Genomic DNA, 24427 nt, shown 5'->3' on the forward strand with positions numbered 1-24427 from the left:
CGCCAGAGGATGCCTTAGGAAGGTTAGGCGGATGGATAAACACCTTCCTGCCCAGCTGAGGAGGCTGGCCCAGTCAGGACTTCAAGGACACCGTGTCCCGGAGCCTCCCCTGGTTCCCTGACCCCGAAGCCGCCTGGCACAGTCCACCTTCTGACCTCACCCCTACCCTTCTGTGCCAGGGTCACCTCCCTGGGGCGCAGTGGGGGGCTGAGGGCCAGGCCCCGGAGGAGGGAGGAGGGGGCGGGAGGGGCAGCGCTGAAGGTCAGCGAGGCGGGCACGCGCCCCTAACGGAGGTAGCGGAGCAGCACCGCTGGGCACAGACACAGGCAAACACGTTTGAGCAAATTGGCACGCCATAAAAGTCTATTACAGCAAATCAAACAGCAGTCAGCATGACAGCCATTAGCCTGAAATGAATACACGGGGACTTAATGAGGCCTGCGAGGCTGGCTTGGTGAATTAAGTTGCCAATTCTAGCAGGATTTCCCTTTTCTTTACGGACTTGAAAGCATCCACGCTGCCTCGTTAGGGCTTCGACATGTGAATTGCAGGCCCTTTCACCCTGATAAAATGGATAATTACATGGAGAACAGCTTAGCGAGGGGAGAGGGGTGGGCGGGGCAGGAACAGAGAACAAACAAACCCAAACACACACCTGCCCACCTCCTTGCGCGGGGCGGGGCTGGTGGGCGGGGCGGACTCCCAGGGGCGGGGCTGGTGGGCGGGGCGGACTCCCAGGGGCGGGGCTGGTGGGCGGGGTGAGGCCTGGCCTTGACCGGCCTCCACACAGCACCCCTGCACTTCCTGGCCTGAGGGGCTGGGGTCCTCCCAGACCCTGTCTCCAGACAGCTGCGGATGGGCTAAAAGTGCTCCTCTGGGATGCGTGGCCTGCAGGGCCTCTCAGAAACCCGCCCTGTAGCCATCCTGCAGGGCACCGGTTGTGCTCACTGTCCCCAGAGGAGACCTGCCTGACAGGTACCCTGCACGTGCTCCCGGGGCCTATTCCTGACTCCCCGACATACAGACCCAATTACCAGGGCCCAGGCTGCCGTGTGGGGGTCAGGAAGGTAAGGGACAGGGTGCAGTGGCTGAGATGACCCAAGAGGGGCTGCATGGACAGAGGCAGCGCTGCAGCTTCTCCTGCCGGGTTTCTTCCTCAGGCCACGAGACCTGGGCCCTGCAAGAGGCCTGGTTCAACGCCCTAGGTTGACAGCTGTAGAGACTCCAATAAGCAGAGGGATGGGTTAAAAGCCTGACCCAGCCACTTGTTGGCACACCTGGGACGAGAACCATGTGTTTGGACTCCATCCTCCTCTTCCCATGGTACGACCCAGGAGCAGCTACTGCCACCACAGCCAGAGTCTGCTGCTGGCCCCCTCCCCCAGGAGCCTGCTGAGGTTTCTCTGTTCGCTCCGGCAGCCCCCGGCACTCACACCTAACTGCAGACAGGGCCCCCTCCCCTGTTTCTCTGGCCTCAGTCTTACCCTGCTCACATCCAATGGCCTCTGCCACTGAATTCACTGCTCAGGCCCCGGGCCAACAGGCCCTGCTGGTGCTCAGCTGGGGCCTGAGCCAGGCAGCTACATGCCAGCTCAGGTGACCACTCCAGGCCAGAGCTGGGTTGTGCCAAGAACACTGTATCAGAAGTGTCCCGGCCTCCGTCCAGCTGACACCACGTCTCCACTGGCCACACTGAGCAGCCCCAACAGGGCATTGAGTATCAGGCACTGAAGTGACCTGGGGGTGTTTTCACACAAGCAAGTAAACCATGTGGGCTTCCTGCCAGGGACTGTGTGTCCTTGTAGCCAGCCCTTCCAGTCCACCCTCTCCTCCTCAGATGGGCAGGAGGCAGGCCACCCTATCCCACCTGCCCTTAGATTGATTTGATCAGGAGGACTATGGCCCAGAGAGGTTAAGTGACCTGAACAAACAGACCAGCAATCTGGGAGCAGAGGAGGGCCAGACCTGGGTCTCCCGTCTCCAGTCTGGCTTGTCATTCCACATCCCTGCAGCCTCCCGGCCTCTGTGGAATGAGGACAGGCACAGAGCCAACCCCACAGCAGACACTCAATAAATATTTGTTAAATAAATGAACAACCGAGGAGTCTCTCTCCTTGGAGGCAGAGGCCTCTGGAGAATCCCAGGGCCATCCGACAGGACTGGGGGCTGCAGGTCCCATCTCTGAAGGAAGAGACAGCGCAAGGCTGGTCCCTGGCCCGAGGGCTGGGAAGAAGGGACATGACCCTGTCCCCTTGCCATTGCTGCTGCCTGCTGCCCCCCTTGAGGGAAGACAGAGGGCGGCCATGCCTGCCAGAATGGCAGCTGAGCAATGGGCCCAAGCCTCATTAACTCCGAGCCGTGCCCTTGGATTCTGAGCCCAGGCCCAGAGTGCAGGCTGGCACGTAGAGCCCCTTAATTAAATTAGGGAGACTTCCAAATGAGCGCGCGCCTGGAGCCAAGCTGCAGTCCCCGGGCACGCTGGCCACATCACTGTGCACCAAGCTCAGGACAGCAGGCTCTCTCTCCCTCCTGTGTCCCAGGCAGGGGAGGGGCAAGGCCCTCGACATCCCCTCTGCACCTTTTCCCCCCACCCTCTGCCAACACAAGAGCAGGACCTGTGGCTCCGGGCTGAGCAATGAGAGCCAGCAACAGGAGACAGATCTCTGCATTCTTGAGGACCCCGAACCTGCCCTGAGAGTTAGAAGCTCCAAGTCACAGTCCTGTGACCTCGGACAAGTCCTTCTCCCCCTGCCCAGCCTATGGGATATTCTATCAAAACCCTTTTTGTTCCCTGACCCAATGATTAACAATAGAAGAGGTTAGAGCTCAACCCACCCTTCCAGAGCATTCTATCTTCCATCTGGACACTTTACAGCTCTTGCCCAGCCCAGCCGTGAGGGCAGACCTGAGATAAGGCCCCACACCTTCAGCAGCTTTCCACCAACTGCCAGCCCTAAGACTGGCTCAGCCACTGTGTGGTGAGGGACAGCAAGCCAGGAGAACCCCAGTGCCACCGGGAGCCAGCAGCCAGCTTATTAACGAACCGTTTGTAATGCAATAATTTGTACTTCTCAATTACCAGCAATGGCTTGATTTTACAAGTAGGTACTCATGCAGACAGACTCAGGGCACACAGAGCAGGGGCCGGGGGCCGCAGGAGAGAGCACACGGTAGGGAAATGTCCTTCCTGGGGGTCCTGTGTTCCCCGAGTCCTGCAGGGACCTGGCCCTGGCCAAAGCGGGACCATGTGCGCACGGCCGGAGCCCGGCTGGGAATGGAAGGCAGGGGGCAGCATTGCCGCTCCAGACCCCACCCACCTCCACTCCAGTGAAGCCGGGCCACCAGGGCAGCCAGAGCTCTCTCGGGCCTGAGGCTCCTGTGGTCCACTGACCCAGCTGCTCTTCCCAACCACCAGCCTGGCCCTGTCCTCAGAGGCGCCCCAATGCTCACTGACCCGCCCAGAGTGACCCCAGGCTGGGACACAGGTGGGACAGAGCTGGAGCTGCCCTTTCCCCCGAGGCCCCTCCTACGCTGCCCAGATGGCCTAGGGAGCAGCAGGCCCCTGGGACCCTGCAGGGTGGCCGTGGGTTCCTACCTCAGGGATGCGCACGCTGTAGGGCTGGTTGTGAAAGGTGGGTGCGTTGTCATTCACGTCCCCCACCTGGATGTTCACTTTCCGTGTGATCACCTGGCAAGGAAAGGGTGGGGGTCAGCGCTGCCACCTGCCTCTGACCTCTGTCCACCCATGGGGCCCAGGGACCCCGCCAAGCCAGGAACAGGCTGCCCCGGTCCTCGGTGGCCTCATGGGACACTCACCCCCTGGTGGTCGCTGACGGAGAACTCCACCGTGAACTCAGACTTGGTCTGAAAGAAAGGGAAGAGCCGGTCAGAGAGGCCAAGTTGCTGAGGCCCCCGAGGGGCCTGGGGGCTCCAGGACCGCTCCAGACATCCCCCAACGCCACACTGCCCTGTGGGTTGGGGAAGCAGGTGAGGACTATGACCTCGCCTTAAAAGAACGAGAAAGTCAAGGATTTGGGGCCCGAGGACCGGCTTTGCCTCTAAGTTGCTGTGTAATTTTGAGCAAGTCACTGGCAGCTTTGGGGGCCATCCCGTCAAATGCAGGGAGAGGCACAGGATGGGCTGACTCAACACCCTTCTGTTGATTTATTAAGGACTATCAGCGTCAATGCTGCTTCTCTGGAAAAGGCCCTTTGGAGCCGGGCACAGCGGCTGTAATCCCAGTGGCTCAGGAGGCTGAGGCAGGAGGATCACTAGTTCAAAGGCAGCCTCAACAAAAGTGAGGTGCTAAGCAACTCAGGGAGACCCTGTCTCTAAATAAAATATAGAAAAGGGCTGGGGATGTGGCTCAGGGGTTAAGTGCCCCTGGGTTCAATCCCCAGTGCCAAAAACAGAAGGAAGGGAGGGAGGGAGACAGAGAACGAGAGGGAGAGAAAAGAAAATGGCCTTTGGGGGACATTTGCTGAGGGTCACGGTCACTGCCCCTTGGGTCCATCCAACGTGCCCCTTGCGTGGAGACCCCAACCACCCCCTCCCCACCCAGGTTGGCCAGCACTGCCTGGAGGAGGGGTGCCACCCAGGAAGACGCCCCCACAGAGTCAGAGGGGTCTTGGAAGAAGGCCCCTAAAGTGTGGTGAGCCACCCTGCTGCCAGCGTTTGCTCCTGTCCCCCAGGGAAGGACTGGGGCAGGGCTGGGCAAGTCATACCTCTCTGTCCAGAGGCTGCCGGAGCCACACCACGCCAGTGTCGGGCTCCACGGCAAAGAAGCGGGAGGCCTCCTCCCCGGACACGCCGAACACCAGAGGGTCGTTGTCCATGTCCCTGGCCAGCAACTGTGTCACGGAGGAACCTGCAGTAGCCAAGAGAGCAGAAGACAGATAGAGGCGGTCAGGGTCATTAGAGGAGGTCAGGGTCACTAGAGGAGGTCAGGGTCACTAGAGGAGGTCAGGGTCCTTCCTTACAACCTGCTCAGGTGGCACGGCTCCCAGCAGGGACCAGCCTCCCCACGAACCTCCAGCAAACCATGATTATCAGGAGACCCCGTGCATCCCTAGGCTCTGACCAGGCTCCCCACGTCCACCGTGGCCCACTCGTCACTCAGAGCTCTCACATGTCACCACCGTGTTCTGGGTGTGCAATGGACCACTGTGGCTTCTGCCTGCCCCTTGTCCTAATGTTGGTTTGGAGCCTCCCTCTCAACGTGGCTGGGATGAGTAAGGACAGGGCTCCCAACACCTACTGTGTTCCAAGATGGGCACAGAATTCTGCCCAGAGCATCCCATCTCCCTGGTCACTATGATTGGTTCCAAAATGAGCATGTGACCCAACTTAGCCAATCAAATCCAACCCTGGGACTTTCGCTGCTACTGTGGAAAAGAGGCGCTCTCTTTCCACTGGGGCTGCTGGGCGGGTCTTGTCGGCAGCTATCTCTGGCACCACACAGGGGAGCCTCCGGAGAGTGAAGCCAGGGAGGCCAGTGCAGAGCCACTGTGCCCCAGGGACGAGCTCCTGAGAGCTGGGGGTGTGCAGGCAGGTGTGCCTGAGAGCGCCTCTGTCCTTGGACTTCTTGGCTGTGAGAAGGATAGCCACACCCTCTCTCCCCCTGTTTTTTTGGCGCATGCCAGTTGAGTTGGAGTTCTGTCTTTTGCAGATGGAATTACACTTTCTAATTCAGAATACTTTGCAAAATCTTCTGGGCTTCATTCAAGAGTGACAAGGCGCTGGCTTTGGGGCGTGCCCTGCTGTACACAGAAATTAGGAAGATTCGGCTCAGCCTCAGACCGTCACTCCAGTCCAGAACTGGGTGGCAGGGTCTGGTTCCTGTCTTCAAGAAGGGGATTAAAAGGTAGGTGTCACCTCTCACCAGGAAGCAAAGCCCTGGCCAGCCCAGGCATCAGGACAGCTGTCCGTACCTCACCTAAGAGGCCCTAGCATAGGACATCTCCTGGGCTCAAGGTTCCCCGGTGGCTTTCGCGGGGTGGCCCACTGCTCTGTTTCCCAGGACAGAGGCAAAACCAGGAAGCTGCAGGGTAACTGGGACATCTGGGCGCCTTGGCTTCAGGAGGTCCTCAAGTCCCCAGGAACTGTGCACAAAATGGCATGAGTGGATAGCGAGTCGTTTTATAAAGAGGAGGGGCAGTCTCTGTCTGGTTCTTACAGGGTCAGCGAGGTCAGAACAAGGTGCCGCGTGCCCTTCCCGCAGCGCGTCAGCTCACCCCGCAACATGGGGCAGGCCCCTCTCCTCCCCAGAGCCTGCCTCTCATATTTACCAACTAGCTCTGAAGATCAAGCTAGGGAAGGAGGGAGGACGTAAGGGGCTTTCCTAAGTGGACTCCAACAGGACGACGGGTCGGCGTGACAGTGATGGTGGATGGCTTTGAGCCCTCGCCGGAGGCCAGGTGCCTGGCTAAGCCGTTTCATGACGGTTCTATGGGATTCAGTCCTCACTCGCGCTGCCACTTACAGACAAGGCATCCGAGAGGGACGATGTCATTTCCCAGAGCCGCTCAGAGGGCAAACGGCGGAGGTGGAGGCCACAGCCCAGGCGTGCAGGGCCCAGAGCCCACATCTGTCTCCACACCTCGCCCATCTCAGAATCAGGGCTTCCGTGGACATGAGCCTAGCAGGCCCCGTCCAGCTGGAAGCCCAACACTTGGAAAAGAAGGGTCCTGGGCATTCATCAGGCTGTTGTGCTGGGACAGACCCTTGGTCCACGCACCTGGGTTTGCTCATTAAACTTTCCCAGCAACCCTTCGGCAGCCGTTATCCTGCCCGTTTTACAGATGAGGAAGTTGAGGCTCCAGGAGACAGAGAAACCTCTCCAAAGTCAAGCAGCAGAACAGCAGAGGGGGACATGACCATGCGAGGTGATGGGAGGAGGTGAGGAGTGGGGGAGGGGTCAGAACAGCAAATCCTGGAGTGAACATGGAACAGCCTCAGGCCCAACCTCCCCGTCTGGAGAAGGAAAAGGTGAAGGCGTTTACCAAGTTGCCCAGAGTTTGATGGGAGCACACCTCAGCCCTTGAACCCGAACCAGACTCCCAGTTCGAGGCTCTTCTCTTTCTAGGTGGGAAGGAAGGGGTACGTCAAAGTCACAGGTCCACTGAGCCTGACTTCCCAAAGTGTCTGCGTTGCCCCTTGACAAGGAATATATTGGCAGCAGAGTGCACCATTCATTTTTATAAATTTAAAATTTTATTTTTATGTAACCCAGAGCTACGATAGAATTTCCAGCTGTCCCCTGACTTCCAGGACACGCATTTCTTTTCTATGGCCAACATTTAAGAAACGCTCAGCTGCTGCCCAATGCCCTGGCAGATCCCTCCCAGGAACTAGGTCCAGATGCTCCCCTGTTTGTCCACAGTACAGCAGGCCTAGGGCCACCTGCAGCAACCCCAGCAACCCCATCAGGGCCAGCCCAGGTGGGACACAAGGCCTCGCTGCCCACTGGCCCAGGGGATTCTGGGAAGGCCACGCTGCCCTGCAGCCAAGGTCTCATGACTCGGCCTGCTATCCCAAATGGCTCGAGTCCGACACTCGGGGCAGGGGGGGGGGGCCCAGGCAGGACGGGGACAGGGCCATCAGCTGCTGTCACCCACCCTGTAATTTCAAGGACTTTTATCCATTTTCCCCTCAATTATGTGCTGCTCGAAATGGTCTTTCTCTGCTTCCTCACGGGCGCCTGCCCCTCACGCCTTCTTTGTGTCCCACGTAATTGCTAGTGACCTTTTCTAAGTGTACTAATTAAAGGTGCCGATTTAATATCATATTTAAGACAAGACGCCCCCCACGATCTTCCAGCTGCGCATACACCCCCGCCCAGCGCTGCTCTGCAGCTCGGCCGAAACAGGGCCGGCTTCTCCAGCAACCCGGGCCCCGCCACTCCTGTGGGCACGCGGCCAGTGTGCAGGGCTCTCCTCCGCCCGGCGCCCCTGGTTACCGCTCAGGAGGAGCGTCCCGGGCTGCATGACACCTGGGTGTGTGTGCCACGTGCAGGTTTGTTTCTCACCAGAGAAACGGTGCGCCTTGCATCTCAGAGCTGCAAAACACCTGGAGTGCTTTGGGAAAAAAAAAAAACCTGGCAAGATACACATCTCACGGAATTTACCACTTGGAGGGAAGTGTACAATTCAGTTGCTTGTAGCACAATCTACGATCTTGTGCCACCTTTACCACTGTCTAGTTCCACAATGTTTCTTTTTTTTTATCACCCCTAAAGGAAACCCCACCCCCAATAAGCAATCACCCTGTCCCTCTGTCCCCAGCCCCTGATCATCACGAATCCCCTTTCTGTCTCTGTGGATTGGCCTGTTCAGGACATTTCATATGAATGGAATCGTAAGAAACATGGCCTTTTGCGTCTGGCTTCTTTTACTTTAGCCTCACATTTTCTGGGTCCATCCATGCTGTGACGTGTATCAGTACTTCGTTCCTTTTTTACAGGCCCAGTAATATTCTGTTGTGTGGCTCTGAGACATTTGTCTCTCCATTCACACGCAGATGGACATTTGGGTTATCTCTATCTTTTAGCTACTGTGAACAATGCTCCTGCGAACATCTGTGTACACATTTGTGCATGAACAGCTGTTTTCAATTTTTGGGGGGGTATATGTAGGAGTGGAATTTCCGGGTCACATGGTAACTCTACTTATTGAGGAATAGCCAAATGGGTTTCCACCGAGGTCTGGAGTGCTATTTGGTGGTAAGAAGACCAGCGACACACAAGGGCCCGAGGCCCCTGATGATGGTGAGATGGGATCTGGGCAGGCACCCCAGCAGATGCCCTCAGTCCCCTGCCAACCACCCCTGCACTGTCACACACACCAGCCCGACCAGCTCCAGCCCCGTGGTTCTTTGCCTGGGGTGTGTGGCCATCCGAGGCTGCTCCTCCTGTTCCTGGGTCAGGGCAGCTGGGCCAAGGACAATGTCCTGGTGGCAGCATGGGGTGCGTGGCTCTTGGAAGATGATAGATAAACATGAAGCCAGCAGGGCCACCCTTGCCCCTCCCTCTCAGGAGGATGACCCAGAAGCAATGATGTACCCTGGATCCTGGTGTCCCCATGGGACTCGTCTCCAGCTGCCCGCCATGGTGACCTGGTTGGTGCTCGGGTATGAGTGTAACCCCCCCAAAGTTCTGATGGAAACTTATCCTCCAAATTCCTATGTTGGTGGTATTTGGGGGCAGGGCCTTTGGCGGGTAACCAGGGTGAGACGAGGTCATGAGGATGGGACCCCATAATGACATTAATGGCTTCATAAGAAGAAAGACAGCTGAGCGAGCATGCTTGTCCCGTCTCACCATGCGACACCCTCACCCTGTGTGATGCAGCATGAGGCCTCACCAGAGGCAGGCGCCATGTTCCTGGACTCCCAGCCTCCAGCACCATGAGCAAAATGAGATCCGGCTGTTCACAGATCACCCTGTCTGTGATGTCCTGTTATAGCATCAGAAACCCACAGGCACAGTTGGCAACGGGTCTTATGGCTTTCTCTCTTCCCTGTCTTACCTCCTCACCCCCTCCCTGGGTCCCTGGGATCTCCTGCCCAGGAGACCACTTGTCCTTAAGTCCCCATCAGAAGGTCTGTTTCTGGAGATCCCCAAAGAAGATGCCCCCCCCCCCAAGACTGTACACCCGAGCCCCTCAGGGAGCTGGGACTCTGTAGTCCTAGGCCCTGCTGGTTCCGCTGGCCGTGGGCCACTGAGCTGACTCTTGCACACCAGCCCCCGCCCTCCTCCAGACACGCGGGTGCATGGGATCTGGAAGTGCTGGTCCTGGACAAATGTTTACCAATGGCACAGTACAGGCAGCAGGAGCGGGAAGGGTCTGGCCATAAACAAGCAGCCTGGTGAGCACCGCCTGTAAGTCAGCGTGGTTTATGGCTCCCATTCCACATGCAGAGAAAGGCTCCTCCAGCCCCAGCGTGATTTAAGGGCCTGGTCCTAGGACTCCCAGCTCAATCAGTGCAGCCCGAGGACTCTCACACCCCGTCTCCCGTGGGGATGGGTCACACCGGGCCGGCCCCCTCCCCTCTGTGCTCACAACTCAGGCAGGAGCCCGGCCTCGCCTCCTGGGCGGGAAGGAGCATATGTACGAATTGAAACCCTTGCACACCATGGTCATAGCAGCGTGAGTCACAACAGAGATGCAGGAGGGGCCACCCAGGTGTCCATCCACAGGGGGACGGATAGGCCAGATGCAGCACAAGCATCCACGGGAAAACTATTGAGTTCTAAAAAACAGGCCATTTTGGCCCATGCCCCAGCACGCACGAACCCGAGGACACGGCACTAAGTGAAATGAGCCGCTCACGAAGACCACCACGCACGACCCACTGTCACGCAGTCACCTGGAGTAGCCCGATTCATAGACAGGGGGACTGCAGTGGCCAGGGCTCAGGGACAGGGCTGGGGAGAGTATTATTGTTGAATGGGTACAGAGTTTCAGCTTTCAAGATAACGAGTTCTGGGGACTGGTTACGTAACTGTGGGACCGTACTTAATACTGTGAACGTGAAACTGATTAAGACGAGAAATTTCATGTTTCGTGTATTTTACCATAATTAAAATATTTTTAAATAAAACAAATCAGATCATACCCAAGGCCCTAATGACCTAGGCTCACACATCCCGCCACATCTCACAGGCTCCCGGGCCACACATACCTCTGGGCCCACACACATGCTTACTGTTCCTGAACATGCCAAGTTTGTGGCTGCCCCAGGGCCTTTGCCCTGGTCATGCTTCTGCTGGGAGGTTCCTACCCTAGATCTAGACGTGCCAGCCTTCTCACTGTGCCCCTCACTGGCTGACAGTCACCATCTCTAGGGGCCTTCCTCAAACACCCAGAGCAAATATCTAAAGGGACGCCTAGTCACACTGTCCCCATGCCCAAGTCTTCACAGTCCTCTCTGAGGCACCTGTTTATTACTTGACTTGCCAGCCTCCTCCCCCAGCCTCCGCCCACTGTTACAAGCACATTTGCATAAGCCCCTGGGAGCCACAGCCTGGCCTGTCACATTCCCTGTCAGGTCCCTAAGCCTAACACCACCTGGCATCCCAGAGACACTCAATAAATAAATGAATGAACCTTGCCAACGGCCCAGAGGATCAGGAGGAGGACGGTCCCCCAAAGCCACGCAGATCTCAGAGCCATGGCAGGAGGAGAGAGGAGAGCAACTGAGGTCATTTTTGCTGTTTTTTCTCAGTGTCGGGACTGAACCCAGGGTCTTGTCCCTGCTGGGCCTGACCGTACCACACAGCCACCTCCTGCTCTGCAAGTGGATTCTTAATTGCGGACACTAATGGACTAAAGGCCCAGCCAATCAAACCCAGTGATCCTCAAGCCAGTAGCACTCGGCTTTGGACACAGGTGCACTCAGAGGGGCACTGGCCAAGGGGCCAGTCTCTTGGGAATTGGCCCTGACCGCTCTCAGAGGGCCGTGTGTTCCCTCCTGGGGCTGAGAACCCCACCCTGGGATGGGGTGCCTGTTCGGAGGGCAGGGCCTCGGTGGAGGAGGGGATCTGCTCAGCAGAACGCAGGGCTCCCTGGGAGGCGGAGGGCTGGGGACACGTCCTTCACCGGCAAGCCACGTCTGTCGTCCAGGCAAGGGGCGGACAATCACGGCTTCCCGGGAGCCGCTGGGCCCATGCTGCTGGCTGAGATGACTGTCATTACTGTTATTGTTGTTATTTGCACCGAGGCGCGAGGCTGGGATCGGCGTGTCATGCTGTTCCCGGAGAATTGCCAACCTTGGCTGCTGGAAACCCGGCTGCGCGGTGGCAGGCTGCAGGCTTGGGTTTTCCAAAGCCCGGGAGGGGCGCGAGCGCACGGTGGGACGGTGTGTGCCTCTGACTTGCAGCACTGTCACTTTTATTTTTTTTACTGTAGATTGAACCCAGAAACTTCGCCACTGAGCCACACCCCCAGCCCTTTTTATTTTTTAATTTTGAGACAGAGTCCTGCTAAATTGCTTAGGGCCTTGTTAAGTTGCCGAGGCCGGCCTCGAACTTGTGATTCTCCTGCCTCAGGAATTAAGACTGCAGGTGGTGGCGCTGGGTAGCAGCAGTGTTTAAAAGAACACCTTTGTGTCACACCCTGACCCAACACCTTCCGTAGTTTCTGTAGCATTAAAATCAGCATACTGCCGTGACGCAGCCACAAGTTCATAACAGCTCAATTCACAATAGCTAAGCTATGGAACCAACCTAGGTGCCCTTCAGCAGATGAATGGATCAAGAAAATGCACTGTATATACACAATGGAATACTACTGAGCCATAAAGATGAATGAAATTATGGCATATGCTGGTAAATGGATGGAACAGGAGACTATCATGCTAAGCAAAATAAGCCAGTCCCCAAAAACCAAAGGCCAAATGTTCTCTCTGATATGCAGATCCTGACTCACAATAATAAGGGGTAAAATAGAAGTTCACTGGATTAGACAAAGGGGACTGAGGGGAGAGGGGTGGGAATAGGAAAGACAGTGGAATGAACTGGACAGAACTTTCCTATGTTCATATATGAATGAATACACGACCAGTGAAACTCCACATCCTGTTTGAGCCCAAGAATTACACTCTGTGTGTGTGTGTATGTCAAAATACACTCTGCCGTCATGTATTACTAAAAAGAACACACACGCAAAAAACCAAGTTCTTCCCACCCTAGCCGTGTCCCTTGCTCTTCCCCAGGTGTGCACCCCCCACCCCGGCCGGGCACATTTCCACTGCACACTGGCCCAGCCTGCCAGGCTCTGCCCTCCCCAGGGCCCACCACGGCCTTGGGCCTGGCCTCACATGCTCCCACGGCTACGCTGCTGCTGTTCCTTTAGCCTCGAAACCCTTCCTTCTGCTGCCGCCTCTCAAATCCCAGCCAACATTAAACGCAGGCCCCGAACACCAGCCCTGCCAGGGGCTCTCTCCTGTGCCCCAGACCCAGGACCCGGGTCTGCAGTGAGCCAGAGGCCCCTGCCCTTGGCAGGGGCGGCTGGTGCTCGGGGCTCAGTCCGCCGTCTGTCTTCTCTTGCCCACCCCTCCGTCACAGACCCCCTGTCTTCTCTAGGGAGAGAGCGGTCCCACTGCGGGTCCCCACAGACATTACTAATCAATCGCGGACCCTTTTCTGTGAACTTAGTGAACTTCAGGATCCTTCACAACACTGGGGTCCACGCTGCCACTGGGATCGACCCTGAGGAGCACCCGGAAACCAAACTCTTGCAATCTGTGACATAAAAGGGCCTTACGCCACGCTGTGGTCTACTGTCCCTTCCTACCCAGGGGCCAAGGATCCAGCTGTCTTTCCCTGCGGGCTCAGGGCCGTTAAGAGGGGCAGAATCAGGCGTGGAGTGCACAGGCCAGCTCACAAACAGGGACTCGTCCTGGCTCAAGGGAGGACCGCAGACCAAGCCTCCCCCTGATTCTGCAGAGAGGAGCGAGGGCCCCGCACCCCAGAGGGCCGTCTGGCCGGGGCTAAGCCGAGGAGACACGGGTGGCAGCCCTGACCCCCATCCCAAGGCCATGAGTTGTGATCAGGGTTTTCTGAGGCCGACACACACCCCCACCCTCACCCCCACCCCCACCCCGTGGCCATCAGGCCTGTTGCAAGCCCCTGTCCCCTCGGAGGGGAGCCCGCCCTCGTCCTCCCTGGCCTTGGTCTCTGCCAGAGCCAGGGCGCTGCCCTCCCCCGCTCCCGGACGCCCCGGAGCCGGCTGGCCTTGGGGTCTGCAGCCTCATTTGTCTCTCCTCTGGGATCAGACAGGCTGGCCGAGAGCCTGACTCCTGGGGATGGTCTCATTTGTCTTGGTTCCCTGGGCTCTCCTGCCCTGGTCAGGCTCCTCTGGCTCGTCCCCCAGGGCCTGAACTGGGCTTGACCTCTGGGAGCCTTCTTTCTGACCTAGGCTTCCAACCACCCGGCCTCTCCCTGGGGCAGCCACCCCACGCACCCCTCGCCCCCGGCCCCAGGTTCAGGGGACAGTCTGTCTCCGGAACCCGCAGGCCCTCTTCACACCTGCTCTCTCCTGCAGCCCCACTGGAGCAGGTGGAGGCACCGCCTGGGGAAGGAACGCAGCGCTCAGGAAGCACACCCCGCGCTGGGCACCACTCCAGGTTCCCAGGCTTTCCCTGTCCTTCACTTCTCACAATGACGGTCCACAGCAGGGCTAGCTGCCTGATACCCAGGTGAGGGAACAGGCTCAGAGAGGTCAAGGGATCTACCTGAGGTCACACAGCCATGAGCTGGCAGAGCCAGGATTCAAACCCAGGTCTGCCGGACCCCCCACTCTCATGGCTTTTCTCACAAAGCTTTTTATCCAAGCCTGAAACCCAGCGGCAGAACACAGGGTTCCTCTCACCTCACAGTGACCAACCCTACGGAGCCTCCAGGTCACTCCGGAGCCTGGCCTGAAGGTGGACACCCTGGAGGGAGGCACGGTGGAGGGGGCCTCAGCCCACTTATCCCCTGCCAGGAGCGTGGCCCTCCCTGTCTGGGGGTCCGACAGGTGGCTGCCGCTCTCCTGGGCACACAGATCTGGATGGCCGAGAGGGTGGGCTAATCAGGGAAGGAGACATTGAACAGAGCAGGACAGTCTGAGCTCAGAGGCTCTAGTGGTTGGGAGGAGTGGAAGGTGAGACACAGCACACGTTTTAAATTAATATGCCCAAGAGGGAAAATCAGGCATCGAATATAAATATGCAAGGGATTTGGTCCCGACTCTTAGAAACCCAGAGCTCGCCTGCTTCTGGGTCCCACAGCAGGAAAGAGGCATCATTGCCGAGGGCTGCGGGCCTGGCTGCAGGCACGGTGTGCTCTAAGACCCCATGACCCTGCGGTCACAGAGAGGTCGAGTTCTTGGCCCTAAGTCACACAGCTGGCACGTGGCAAAGCTGGTCTTGTTCAGCCCCCTCCTGTTAGAGCCTTTCATCCGTTGACTCAGCACACACTGCTGAGCACCTGCTGTCCCCAGCCCTGCTCGAGGCACTGGGATATGACAATGAACAGACAGAGGTCCTTGGCCTCCGTCAAAGGGCAGAGAAGACTCAGAGGATTCCCTTGGTTAGGACAGAGAGAGTCAGCCCGACCCGGCACTGACATGGCTCACACCCCGTCATGGCTTGCTATGTGGCCCTGGGTCAGTCACCCACTGAGCGATCCATCGGTGGCCCTGAGACAAAGGAGAAGGCAGGGCTGGGTGGCTCAGTGGTGAGTTCACGGTCACCCAGCCAAACAGCTGGCAGGGGTGGAGGTGCCCCTCCCACCCCCAGCTCCTGGTGTGATGGCCCTTCACACCACACCAAGGTCACACTTGCCCCAGCTCTGCAGACCCCACAGCACGCGCAAGGCAGGCAGTGGGCGCCAGAGGCTGGAAGGGCACAGCCAACCCGGCCACTTCCGGGGTCCCCAATCAGGCTGCACTGTGGGGACCCCGCTGAGGTGGGGCAGGGCTGCGGCCAGTGCTCATGGGGGATGGGATATTTTCCTCTGTCCAGAAATAGCAGCCTGTTATCCTGAGGTAGCTGGGAAGGAGGGGCTCCAGAACGTTCTGCCTGACCTTGCTGAGTCCTTGCTGCACGCCCAGGCCCACGGGGGGCTGCAGTCCTTTCTCAGGGCCCAGAGAGTGGAGCCTTCGTTCCCAGGTTTAATCACAGTGATAATGGGGGGCCGGGCGTTTTCCCCTCTCCTGAAACTTTTCAATTCATTGAACTGTTCAATTAACTCCACAAAAGGAAATGTGGAAAAATGACGGCAAATTGAACTTGACATTATCATTAAAATAAACAGAGCACTGCAGGCCTGAAAGGCTGGCAGGAGATAATCCACACACGACAGCCACGTGCTGGCTCCTTCCTGCTCAGCGGGGCCGGGCTGCCCTCCTGCCCTGAGCCACAAGGCAAGTCACCAATCATGCTCCCGGGACTCGTGACTCGAGAGCAAGGCCCTTCCCCCGGAACCCATCACTGCGGTCCCCTGAATGTGACCAAGGGAGGGGAGGGCAGTGCCTGGCTGCAGGTCACCTCTGCTAAGAGGCCACCACCTCCGGGTGTCTGTCCTTCCCCAGGCCTCCCTCCAGATGCCACCAAGCAGGGATGTCAGCCTGGGGGACCGGCCCCGGCTGCACCTGAGAGTCACCTGGAGCGCTTCTGAAATCCCAGAGGCGCTACTGTACCCCAGACCGAGTGCACGGGAGCCTGTGGGAGGGGCTCGAGCACCCAGATTCTAGCCCAGAACTGGCTGAGGGAGTCCACTGTGCTGCCCAGGTGGGCCCAGGGTCGGGGTGATTTCCAGGGTCCCTTCAACCTACAGGACTCAATCTGAGGAACTGGGGCGTGGGAAGGCCCATCAGTCAGCGGTCCCCACACGGGCTGGCGTGTTGGGATCACCTGGAACTCTGAAACGATGTCCATGCCTGTGCCCACACCCCAAGGTGTGACTCATGGGCCTGGGGTCCCGCTGGGGCTCTGGAGAGTGCTCAGTCCCGAGGGGCTTCTCCTAGTTAGGCAGGGCTGGAAGCCAGCACCTTGGGTGACCATTTCCCTTGGCCAACGGGGAAGCCAGCTTCCCAGGAGCCTCCACCCCTCAAACGTGTGGGTCCCGTGCTACACGGGGGTGCTCCAGCATGTTCAGCTTAGGCCGAGGCACGGGCAATGCAAAACATATTGTGTATTTTTCTATTGTCTTTGCAATGTTCAAAAACCCCAAAATAAAAACAGTCCATGGTGGCTCTGAAGCAGGGACTCTTGACCTGATGTCATGTTGGTATGGTGTGGGAACTTCTGACAATAAGGACGCCCAGGCCCCGCCGACTGTAGGGTCCATAGGAATTCATGTTCTAGGGGAGGTCTGGACTCGGCATTTTGTTAGAACTTTCCAGGTGATTCCAACATGCGGCCAAGTAAAGAGCCACCCAGCTGGAGTCATGGTTCTCAGACCCCAGTGCCCATCAGCGTCACCAGGAGAGAGCATTTAGAGCACAGATTTGCAAGCCCCCTGCAGCTGCTGGCTGCGGCCTAACAAGCTCCCCGGGGATGCGAAGGCTGCCGGTCTCTGACCTTGCAGTCGGTCGAGACTCACTGGGCTCACACTTTCATGGGCCCAGGTCCCAGCTGTTTAAAATTCTTCTCAAAGTTAACTTGGTGCTAGGCAATTCGGGCCTAAGGTCTGACTTCAGAATGGCCTGGCACCTGTGTCTCCACCACCCGCCCCTTAGCCAGATACCCAGGCGGCTTCTCCTCACCTCTGAGAGGCAGGAAGAGAGACTACGGAAGGTGTGACCAGGGAGCAGGTGAGAAAGACACCTTCCCTCCGTCGCTCCCCCACGAAGGGGGCCTGAAAAGCCCTCCAGAAATCACTCCCTCTTGGAGGAGACTCATAATTACCCAGTGATCACAGCACCATTCATTCTGCCCTAAAATTAATACATCACGTTGAGAACGATATCGCACTAATTTATCACAAGATTTATGAAACTTGCACTTTTTCTAATGAGATTTATGCAAATGCCGCTCTTGCCACTGTTTGTGTTTTTGAAAGTTTCGACAGGGAAGTGAGGGTCCAGGCAGGTCCAGGTCAGGGTGGAGCCAAGTGTGAGCCATGGGAGGCACCCAGGACACAGCTTAAAGTGCCCTCCCTCTCGGTGCTGTCCCGGTGCTTGCACAAGTCTGAGGGCCTCTCCTGAACTTCTGTGCCCTGGGCCTCTTGCTTATCTTACCTTAGTTCTGGCTTTGCCACCATTTATTGAGCATCTACTATGTGGCAGGCACTCTGTTATGTATTCTGCATGAATAAGTTATTTACTATTTACCCTAAACATGCAAGGATGGTATTCCTACACTCAAGTGAGGAGCATGGGTCTCGGAGAGGTTTGGCAATCAGCCCCATATCACACACCAGGCAGAGGTGGAATCGGGATTCAACGGTCAGCCAGGACCCTCTGATCCTCACGGCCATGTTCTTACCCAGTTCCAGCCCCGGTGATTGACAGAAGCCCTTTCCTTCTGTTGGAGGTTTGTGACACTCCATGTATCAAAGGGTCACATCTCACACTTTCAAGTATCTGGAAGATAGACTAAGCCTGGGAAATTGTCCCCAAAGGACTTTGAGTAGCTAAAACTCTTGGCACAAAATCTGTGCACTAAGTTTCAAACCCATTATGGAAAAAAGGGGACGTGGTGGGGCCTTGGGAGCCTATTTACTTTCACTTTGCAGACGATGAAAATGAGGTGGGTCCTCTGTTGTTCAGATCCCTAGCGACCCTGAGCAGGTAGGGGACAAGAGCAGGAAGACACAAAGGCCGCTCCCGCTGCCCGCCAATGGGAAAGGTCAAAACTTCCCTGAGAAGTGCGCGCCTGTTCCAGACCCTTCTCCAGTCAGCGACAATGCATCATCGTCCAAGGCCTCTCAGGTGACGTGTTCAATGATGTGCCGAGAAGGGGCTGAGCAATGAGCCCCTGTGCAGGAAGGCAGGTACATACATAATGGATCTCATGAATATTCCATGCGAGTCATCATAATTAAAAAAAGATTTCGTGCTTAAAGGAATGCTTCCCAAAGTGTATTTCACGAATCATTAATTCCCTGGGAGGCCAACGGGTACTCCGTGAAACAGCGCAGGGAAGGCTGCGTGCGTCGGGAGAGGAGCCGAGCAGCCGGGGCAGGCTTCTTTCCCGCAGCACGTCAGAGCCTCGAGGCCACTGGTGTGGCAGCTGCATGGTGGGTGGGGGATTCGGCTCGGCCCGGATTTATTAGGTCAAGAAATCCTTTTGCAGGGCACCGTGGTGCAGGCCTGTCATCCCAGCAGCTCTGGAGGCTGAGGCAGGAGGATCATAATTTCAAAGCCAGCCTCGACTTAGCGAGGCCCTAAGCAACTCAGCAAGACCCTGTCTCTAAATAAAACATAAAAAGGGCTGGAGAGGGGGCTTCAGTGGTTAAGCACCCCTGGGTTCAGTCCCTGTTTTTTTTTAATCCTTTCATCCAAGAGCATCTCAAAGGACACGAGTGGATGAGGAAGCAGTCAATGGGGAAGACTTGGGCAGGAGCTGGCCTGGCTATTCTTACCCAGGCATCTCTTTTCTGGGGCGGGGGGTGGGGGGTGGATAAATGGACGAGCAGGTGAACAAAGGAATAAAGAAGCACCTCCGAGGTGCAGAGCAGAAACTCAGGCACCAGGGACACAGGGACGCTGGGGCGCAGGGACGCAGGGGCGCAAAGCCAGAGGTTGCTCTTGGGTGACTCCAGCGTCTCCCTGACGGGCCATCAGTTCCTGTTCCCGAGACCCGGGCCTCCTTAGCCCGGAGGCGGGTGGGGGAATCTGTGCCCAACACCCAAGACCTGGAAAACACTCTCCTGGCTACTGATTCCAGGTCGTCCCCAGGCCCCGACGCAGCCGCACACCCTTCTCCGCAGATGAAGAAACCGTGGACGGGCGCAGGCCAGCCCGCTTCTCCTCCGGCCTGTCTGGGCAAGGCGCCCACCTCACGGGCCCTGCTCCTGCCTGGGACGCTATGGCCAGGCTCAAGCCGGGAAACGCCAGAGGGGCTCTTCGTAAATCTGTGACAATCCAAAGAGACTCCCAACCCACACAGTGGACTTCAACCAGCTGCCACACTGAGCCCCAGCTAGCTGCTGTCCCCTGCTCTGCGTCTCCCACCTGACTCTGAGCACTCTGAGGGCGGTTAGGGTGACCCTGGTCCCTGTCACAGCCTGGAAAGATGCCGGCCGCAGACAGACCCTGGGACAGTGTCTACCAATCAAAGAGCCATTGAATGACGGATGGATCACTGAGCAGGCCCAGGGCAACGGAGTCCCAGGGTGTGCAGAGCGCGGTCCTCGTAATGCTAAAAGCCACACCAAGACCTCTATCCCCAGACCCCACTGAGCATACCCAACGAGCAGCTGCTGTTCTTCTCTGAAGAGCAGAGAAAAGAAGGCAAGCAACAGCACTCTGAGTCCCAGCGTGCCTGGTGTCTGGCTCACTGGGATGGCCGTCCTTTGACTGCACAGTTTTGAGGTCTTTAAAAAAATTTTTTTTGGTACTGGGGATTGAACCCAGGGGCACTCGACCATTGAGTCACATCCCAGCCCTTTTAAAAATATTTTATTTAGAGACAGGGTCTCGCTGAGTTGCTTAGGGCCTCGCTAAATTGCTGAGGCTGGCTTTGAACTCGCGATCCTCCTGCCTCAGCCTCCCGAGCTGCAGGGATGACAGGCGTGTGCCACATAGCGCCTGACATGGGTGTTTAGTTTTTAATTAGGCAGAGGAAATCTTCTGGAATCCTCTCACTTTGGAACTCGTCTCATCCTTGCCGTTCCACACAAAGCTGGAAGCTCTCAGGTCCCATGTCCGAGAAATGGTGGCCCTGGGAATGTGGAGGCAGGCACAGGTGAAGGGCTGTGGGTGTCCTCAGAGTCCCTTTGCCTGTCCTGAGCCCGGGAACTGCTCAGAGATGGCCCCCCATCCACATGCGTCCCCCAGGGGTCTCAGCCCCTGGTCCTCTGAACATGAAAGGGAATTTGCTCCCAGATGCAGGGGGCAGGGCTCTCGGCACAGGATGCTCTTTGCCCTCTGGGTCCATCTTTCTTGTTAGGTCATTTCCTGAAACCTGATGGTGTTCTGAGAGACCTAGAAAGGAGGGTGGGAGAAGTGTCCTTCATCCTCCTGTGGGTCCCTCTGTCCTTCACAGCAAGTAGAGTCTGGGACAGGGTGGCCAGTGCTCCATGTCCTCACAAGAGCAGGCTCAGAGGGCACAGCAGGAAGCCAGCGACAATCTCCTCCCACCCATTGGGCACGTGCGGGAAGCGCTGGCCATTCACACTCTCCGTTCTCTGGCCATGTGCTGCCCTTACCATGTTGAGATGCAGCAAGAAGGTCCCTGCCAGGGGCAGCCCCTTGATCTTTCACTCCCCAGCCTCCAGAACTGGGAGAAATAAATTTCTTCTCCTTATAAAGTACCTGGTCTCAGGTATTCTGTTATAGCAACACAAAACAAACTATGGTGGTGAGTAACCTTGGGCAAATTACTTTGCCTCTACATGCCTCAGTTTGATTTAGCTTTTTTGCTGCTGTGACTAAAGGACCCAACCAGAACAACTTTAGAGGAGGAAAAGTTTATTTGAGGGCTCACAGTTTCAGAGGTCCCAATCCATAGATAGCCAGCTTTGTCCCTCAGGTCTCCAGGTGAGACAGAACAAGGTGGCAGAAGACTGTGGCAGAGGGAAGCGGCTCACACGGTGATCAGGAAGCAGAGAGAGGTCTCCACCTGCCGGATACAGATATATCCCCAAAGCCACGCCCCAGTGCCCACCTCCTCCAGCCACACCCCACCTACCCTCAGTCACCCCTCAATTAATCCCATCAGGTGATCCATTTGCTGATTGGATGAAGGCTCTTGGAACCCGATCATTTCTTCCGTGAACCTTTTTGCATGGTCTCACCCGGGAGCTTTGGGGGACACCTCCCCTCTCAACCATAACAGCTTCCCAACCTGTAAAACGGGGACGCAGGGTCTCTCCGAGCTTGCTGTCAGGGTCTGACTCTACAGACATGCGCAGTAAACGCTGGATGATGGTATCACTCCGTGGTAATTTACAGAGACCTCGTGGTTGCTCGTTCTGAGCCAGGCCCTGGCTGTCCTGCGAGCCTCGTCCTTGTCACCCCAGCTGAGCTGGCAACTGTCAGTTAGCTTTGGGAAGCTCCACAGCCTCTTGGGGCCTCCGTGACAGGGTGAGGGCCGCCCTCATGCCCTGCAGTCCCCTGCTCCTCAGTTAACATTTCTGGAGGGTCCATCTTGTGGCCTCAGTAGGTGGCAGGCTCAAGGCCAGGCAGTGAGGGTCAGCAACAGTCCCGATGCAAATAGCAAGAGTAGCCCCCCCACAACAGGCCACCACGGAACAGCCCGAGCATCGGCCAACACCCAGGAACCAAGCCTTTGAGCTCAAGTACGTTTTCAAATGTATTGAAGAGCTAAACGGGTGGACAAGAAAGGGGAGGAACCGCAGGCAGAGACCTAGTGACAGAGGAACCCAGGAGGGAGGCTGCTGGCTGAACCAGGGGAGCCTGGCTTTTCATTTTTGCAGCCTCAGGGCTCAGAAAAGAGGAGAGAAGGCCCTGGGCTTGCTCTCGTGCCCCCAGGTAGGAAGTGCACCAGAAAGAGCCCCTGTCCAGCAAGGCCCCAAGGAACCACGCCCTGTTGTGAGGGTGATCCCAAAATAAATGTACACCCCTAGGCAAAAAACGGGAGTCTGAGAGAGAAAGACCTCGCTGATGTTGTCTGAATGGAGAGAGGATGGCTGTAAAGGACCTTACGAGGGTCCCTGGGCATTTGCGCCTGGGTTCTCCTGGTCTGGGTGCCAGAGATCCTGGAGTGAAGAATTCAACTTACAGTGGCTCCCCACGAGCTGGGAACTTAAGTGCTTAACACAAACACAATCCTCCCTGAGGAGCTCACTTTTAGTCCAGGATTAAAAGAATCCCTCTCCCCACCCACCAAAAGAGTAGTCAAAACTCTCAATCTCTCTCTCTCTCTCTCTCTCTCTCTCTCTCTCTCTCTCTCTCACACACACACACACACACACACACACACACACACACACACACAAAACAAAATACCATGGATGAAATTTTGAAGAAAAATATGCTAAGCAATCCTCAAATGCTTCAGGTGCTGGAATTACCAGGTATGGAGTAGAAAATATGTATACTAGATCTCACCAAATCCTAAAAGAGAGTCTTGTAAACATGAGTGAAAATAAGGGATTTTTGTTGTTACTGGGGACTGAACTCATGGCCACCCAACCACTGAGCCACCTCCCCAGCCCTATTTTGTATTTTATTTAGAGACAGGGTCTTACTGAGTTCCTTAGTGCCTCACTTTTGCTGAGGCTGGCTTTGAACTCGTGATCCTCCTGCCTCAGCCTCCCATGCTGCTGGGATTACAGGCATGAGCCACCTTGCTCAGCCAGGGAAATTTTCTAAAGGGATTAAGTGGAGCTCCTAGAAATCAAAATGCAATAATCAGAGTTTTAAATGTGTTGGTTTTACAGGGGAGTAGACATGGCTAAAAAGAGAATTAGTAAACTAGAATACAAAATTGAAGAAATTTTCTAGAACACAGCTCAGTGGGTCAAAGATGGAAAATATAATGGAGAGGTCGATAAGGATAAGATTGAAAGGTCTAGCTCCCAATCAACTGAAATTCAAGAAGCAAACATTTGAAGTGACAGTAGCTGAAAATGTTCCAAAACTGATCAGAAACTCCACAGATTCAGGAAGCCCAACAAAACCCAAGCAAGAGAAATTCATACCTAGGCAGATCTTGGCAAAACTGCAGAACAACAGAGAAAAATAGAATGTTCTCAAAGCAACCAGAGAAGAAAAACAGACTAGTTTCAAGGAACAGCATCGAAACCAGAAACATCAAAACCAGAAGCTAATTTCTCAATGACAACCACTGATCCCAGAGTCAACAAACTCATATCTTCAATGCAGCGAGAGAAAAGTAAATGCCACACTGGAATTCTATACCTAGCAAAAATATCTTTCAAGAACAAGAAGGAAAGAAAGACATGTTTTGGTTATTTAACTAGTCTCAAGTCACAAGCTCCATGTTGCTGGGGGTCAGGCAGGCATCCCTGTCACCCCAGCAGCTCAGGAGGCTGAGGCAGGAGGAGCACGAGTTCAAAGTCAGCCTCAAAAACTTAGTAAGGCCCTAAGCAATTTAGTGAAACCCTGTCTCTAAATAAAATATTAAAAGGGCTGAGGTGTGGCTCAGGGGTTAAGCATCCCTGGTACCAAAAAAAAAGAAAAGGAGGAAAGTTTGGTGAGGACTTTGCTTCACTGAAGTGTCGGTGAGGACGGTGCAGGGCTCCTGCCTCCCGTCCAGAGTGGGCACTCTTCTGGGTTCAGGCACATGGTTGCTAACCAACAAAAACCGTAAATGCATGTTTTGATAGAGAAGGAGAAAGGTGGTCAGGGCAGCGCTAGGGAGCTCTGCCACCAAACCCTGAAGACCCCGGGTCGCTCAGCACTGGCAGGCAGCCTGGTGCCTGGGTGGAAGGGTCCCCAGCTTTTGCTCTGAGAACTGTACCCAACTCACGGCATCCTCTATGCAGAAGCCCCCTGGGATGCCCTGCACCTCCTTTCTTCTAGTAAGCGACTTATCCCTCCGCATGTCCGCAGGGCATCTCCTAGGGGTGGGGCGGGGTGGGGGAAGCCTTCCGTCCCCTGCCCCCAAGTTCCCCGTCTCAGGGGTGACCGTCTGTGGTCCATCTCTCCAATCCCCTGGGGGTTTGATCCTAGCCCAGAGCTGGGCTCCCTGCAGGGCATGGATTTCATGGAGATGGCCACCAGTGGACAGTCATGGGTCCCCAGAAAGATGCGGAGAGGGGCAGGTATAATGGCCTGGGGAATGCAGGTGC

At 56.3% G+C, this 24427-nt stretch overlaps 1 protein-coding gene across 6 annotated transcripts in view; it reads right to left on the minus strand.

Annotated features, from left to right (window-relative positions):
• The window catches only part of Cdh23 (cadherin related 23), a 383514-nt gene that overhangs the window by 276149 nt on the left and 82938 nt on the right, over positions 1 to 24427 (minus strand). For all 6 annotated transcript variants that reach the window (XR_009226399.1, XM_058577902.1, XM_058577897.1 and 3 more), the window contains exons 4-6: positions 4725 to 4867; positions 3817 to 3864; positions 3596 to 3688 (exon numbers count right to left, since the gene is read on the minus strand). Coding sequence is in view for 5 of the 6 variants with exons in the window: in XM_058577902.1 (XP_058433885.1) it covers positions 3596 to 3688; positions 3817 to 3864; positions 4725 to 4867 (284 nt within the window). In the remaining variant the exon portion in view is untranslated. The remainder of the gene's footprint in view (positions 1 to 3595; positions 3689 to 3816; positions 3865 to 4724; positions 4868 to 24427) is intronic.

Source organism: Marmota monax, unplaced genomic scaffold (genome assembly GCF_021218885.2).
Source record: "Marmota monax isolate L192 unplaced genomic scaffold, Marmota_monax_Labrador192_F-V1.1 WCK01_AAM20220418_F8-fsc00019, whole genome shotgun sequence".
In the NCBI taxonomy this organism is placed as follows: domain Eukaryota; kingdom Metazoa; phylum Chordata; class Mammalia; order Rodentia; family Sciuridae; genus Marmota; species Marmota monax.